The following is a 4,295-nucleotide window of genomic DNA, read 5'->3' as shown; positions in this document are numbered from 1 at the left end:
TTAGCTTTGCTGAAATGGCACACTTTTGTCCAGAACTGAACAAGGGTATCAAGATGTTTCAGCATGGAATCTAGCAATTTTGTATAACACCAGTATTACTAATACATTTCGTTATTATCTTTGGACAATCGTTTTATTAGAAGGAAGATGCTTATTTTCTTTCTTTCATCCTCTGAAAGACTAATTATCTTGATATAAACCTTTAGATTTGCTGGAGGTATTCACAGAAAACTGTTTGGCAGAAAAAATGCATTCCAACGAGTCTGTGCAAAAAGGAGAGCTCCACAAAGTCTGTTCAGAATTATTACTTCTTATCGGAAGGTTTTCAGGAAAAAATATCCTCATTTCCCTCCAGTTCTCAGTCAACTTATTCCTCATTGATTTGCATCAAACTAGTAAGGAGATCCAGTCTTTGGCAGCCAAAGAGGGCTTTCGCAAGCTTTCCAACTGTAGCACCTTTGGAGCCTTCCTTCATTACCCACTTCAGCAGCATTTGGTAAACTTTTTCTTTTAGTCCATCTCGTTCATAGTCATGATCAATTTCATCAATGTCGGGATCACAGAAGCCCAATTTACGAGCACAGTGCTTCCATTGTTTAGCCAACTTTTCTCTCACTAGATTCAGATGTTTCTCAGTCAGGACAGTAGTATTGTCTGCAAAAAGAAAAAGAATGTAAGAAAATGGCATTGTTTAGTGTTTCTTCTGCTTCCTCACCTGACCTGCTCCAACTATTTATTGGTAATATCTGGAGACAGAATTACAGTGATACAATCAGAAGTGGGTTTCATGGAGGCAGCATTACTCGATGATGCCAGAAAAGAAACTCCCAGTTAGAATGTGTATATTTGAAGGTCAGTTGCTGGACTTGTTTTTCAATCTGAGGCTATTATAGTTTGTCACTTAAAGCTGCAAAATTGAAAAGCTCCTTCCTGGAGTTCCTGCGTAGCTGATTGATGTCTACACTATATGTTTTACGTTCTGGGACACTTTATTTGTTTACTTAGGAATACACTGGGATAGTTTAATTCAGTATTGACCAATGTAAATAAATTAAATTTAAAAATCTTCCAATTTCTATCCCAATGAAGTGGTTGTGGCCCCAAGCCTGGCAGTATTCAAGAAGTGTATAGACAATGCTCTTAGATATATGGCTTAACTTTCAGCTTTCCTTGTGTGGTGTCAGGCACTGGACTTGATGATCTTCATGATTCCCTTCCAACTGAGAATATTCTATAATTTAAATTAAAAGTCAGTTAAGGAGCACAAACCACTTCTACCAATTTCAGTGTTGTTATTGCTCTTGTTCTTGATGCATATTCATCTATACTTGCATCTGGTGTCTCATAAGGACGTATGAGGTACATGGTATTACAGAACAGTATTAGCACAAACCCCTTTTGTTTAATACACTCTTATGTAGTAGAAAAGGATCCAAACCGGCATTTCTCAAGTATCAGAGGCAGAAAGTGGTACCAGATTAATATATGGGCAGAATACATAAAGACTATATAGAGATATTTCTCTTACCAAATATACCTGTTCCTTCATAATAATTGTAAGTTGCTTCTACACTAACAGGAGAAGTGCTGATGTGTTGATTGGGGTCTTCAATCTTCATGTGATTGTAGGATCCAATTTGAATTCCAGAACTGTTACTTATGTTGTACTTGATTGAATCTTCTGTATAAGAGGATTAAAAAAAATGTATAAAGAACTGCATATGGTTCAAAATGTCAAGAAGTAAGATAAGGAGGAAGAAGGTTCTGCTCATCAGGTAACCAATTCAATGGCTTTATTGCATTCAATATAGAAATGGCCATTTACTGGCAACTGTGAGCAGTGTGACATAAATGTACTATAGTAACAGCCCATCCTGTTCTATGACAAAGTGCCATAACCAAGCCTTACCTGCTGATAGTTACTAGACTGTAAATGTTTCTCATGCTTTAGGGATGTGTAGCAGCAGCTTCACTTTTTATTGACTAACGGCTTCAGGAGGTCTTTACTTGAAAGTGCTTTTCATTTAAATATTAAAGCCTTACTTCTGCTTCTCAGCTTTACTTTTCATACAGGTATGTCCAGGTTTACAGTTACGATTTCAAAGTTCTGTTAGACTACAGAAAGTAACTTCTAGTTGTTCATAAGGTTTTTATACTCCATGTTAGGCTCTGCTGTCTTGATGTAATCTCTCTGTTTCGTAATGTATTTTTCATCCCAGCTTTCTAGGAATATATTCTTCAGTTCTATCTATTTTCACAGTGAATCACAGTGCACTGCTTGCTCAGTATTTGTTTCAACAACATTTACCTTTATTTTCTTATTTGTTATTTTTTTCCAGTGTTCTGTGCTTTTGGTTTTAAGGCAAAACTAGAATGTTTGCTGAGATATCTCACAAAAAAACCCCTATTCCTTTATTTTAAGGCCAGAATTCTCAGCAATAAAAGTCAGCATGTATATGCATTGATTGCACAGCTAAATGGTGTGCACCTCTTGGAGTCTGCATCTGTGCTTTACTTCATGTGATATAAAACACATAATTTGGTATCTTTTGCTTACAATTGTCTGATTTCCACACACAGCATGAAACTAAGTGACTAGTTGTGTTAGGTGATATCAGTTTTCTATTCTCTTGACACTGTTTTCTGAACTGTGTTTGGATAATCATCCATTAAACATTCTAACTCTGATTTAAATGGTGGTGAATATCACAACCTGGGTCTAAAACTGCAGTATAGATACTTAAGAAATAGACCAAGCTCTGTATTTAATCACAAAAAATGATGGTTATATACACAAGCATCCTTGTTGCACATTTAATTGCAATGTGATGCATGGAAATCTAGTCACACATGAAAATCTGACTAAATACATTTAATATTTGTTAATCTGAAATTGCTAGTCAAAATATTTTTACATATGCATATTAGTTTCTAGAAGATGCACAAAAGGAATGCATTCTATCATGTCTCAAAATGTCCTGATTCTTGCATCTTTTCCTTTTTCTGAGATGAAAGACCCAGGAAATATGTTCACGTTTTTAGCTAAAAAAAGAAAAAAAGAAATTTCACGTATTTGCTGTTTTCTTTTCTAGTAACAAAATGAATCTAGCACAAAATATGAAAAATGTACAAATGCTTTGTCAATATTAACAGTAAATTTCCTGTCCTAAGCCTCTATATTCTGCTTGCTTGTCATGCTTGGGTTGTCAGCTAAAAAATCTAAGGCGTGTGTAGTAAAAAATACAGAAACCTGCTGTTTCAAGTTTTCCTTGTAAGTGTAAACCATTTATGAACTGGACAAGCCTTGAAAGGGTTAATTAAAAAGTTCCAGTCACCACAGCAATACAACTTGAAAGGAGCAAATATGAACAGCTCCTGAAGGACAGGATGGAATTTCAGGGGTTTAAGACAGCTGTACTGTAGGGACCTGTGCCTCATGGAAGGCTGATCAGCACGAGGCCTGCGGCTAAAGATTTGTATTAAGAATCCAGAGAAAGAAAGGACAGGTGCCCCAAACACATGTGGCTCAGGAGTTGGGTCGAGTCACAGCAACCTGATGTCTAATCTAGGAAAGTGATCAATTTAGGTCTGCAGGGGAATCTTACAATGCCTTCATGTTTGTAAAAGCTCTTTTATGTAAAAGATTGTTTTCCTTGATCCATCAAATACACATCTACGGAGTGCGCAGGTCCTGTTTGAGAGAGGAATTAGTTTTACATTCTGATACTGATAACTTTCAGCTATAGTTACAGGTATTAAGCAATAACAATTAAAGTTTTTTGCTTTACTGATCAGGATGCAGTGCATAGCCTGTTGGCTACCAGGACAGATGAAGGCTACATCACTTACCTGTGCTTACTCTGAGTGCAGAAGGACAATGTGCATAAGTTGACCTTGTGAAAGGAGTGGAATCCTTGTTACCTAAACAAAGAGGGAAAACAAAAACATGTCAAAAGCATTATGTAAACAAAAATGAGTGCCATATTTGCAATAGTATGAGTACACAGTTCATGCTCTTAAATACAAAGAGATAAGAAGCTGTTTAATAAACAGCATTGTATCTTTTTCAATAATTCCAGTTAAAGCAAGGACCTTATGGTTTTACTCGGTGACTTTGCCTTAACCATCCTTGCATCCCAGAGAGGGCAATGGGCTTCCATGCAGCTGTATGAATACCTGGCTAGTAGATGGCAGTGTGGGATCACACTGCACCACAGTTATTGACTGAGCTGCCTCGGATCTGGTATTGATATTGGAAAATTCCAAACTCCCAAGTCTGCTTCTACTGCTTCCTG

At 36.7% G+C, this 4,295-nt stretch overlaps 1 protein-coding gene across 1 annotated transcript in view; it reads right to left on the bottom strand.

Moving 5' to 3' along the window:
• Positions 1 to 367: 367 nt before the first annotated feature.
• The window catches only part of RIPK1 (receptor (TNFRSF)-interacting serine-threonine kinase 1), a 21,016-nt gene continuing 17,088 nt past the window's right edge, over positions 368 to 4,295 (bottom strand). Inside the window, exons 9-11 of the mRNA XM_010000911.1 lie at positions 3,850 to 3,921; positions 1,529 to 1,681; positions 368 to 654 (exon numbers count right to left, since the gene is read on the bottom strand). Of these exons, the coding sequence (XP_009999213.1) occupies positions 368 to 654; positions 1,529 to 1,681; positions 3,850 to 3,921 (512 nt within the window). The remainder of the gene's footprint in view (positions 655 to 1,528; positions 1,682 to 3,849; positions 3,922 to 4,295) is intronic.

This window comes from Chaetura pelagica, unplaced genomic scaffold, assembly GCF_000747805.2.
Source record: "Chaetura pelagica isolate M959 unplaced genomic scaffold, ChaPel_1.0 scaffold104, whole genome shotgun sequence".
Taxonomy (NCBI): Eukaryota; Metazoa; Chordata; class Aves; order Apodiformes; family Apodidae; genus Chaetura; species Chaetura pelagica.
Note: the sequence above shows the minus strand (reverse complement) of the source record. Positions and strands in the feature narration are given on the sequence as shown.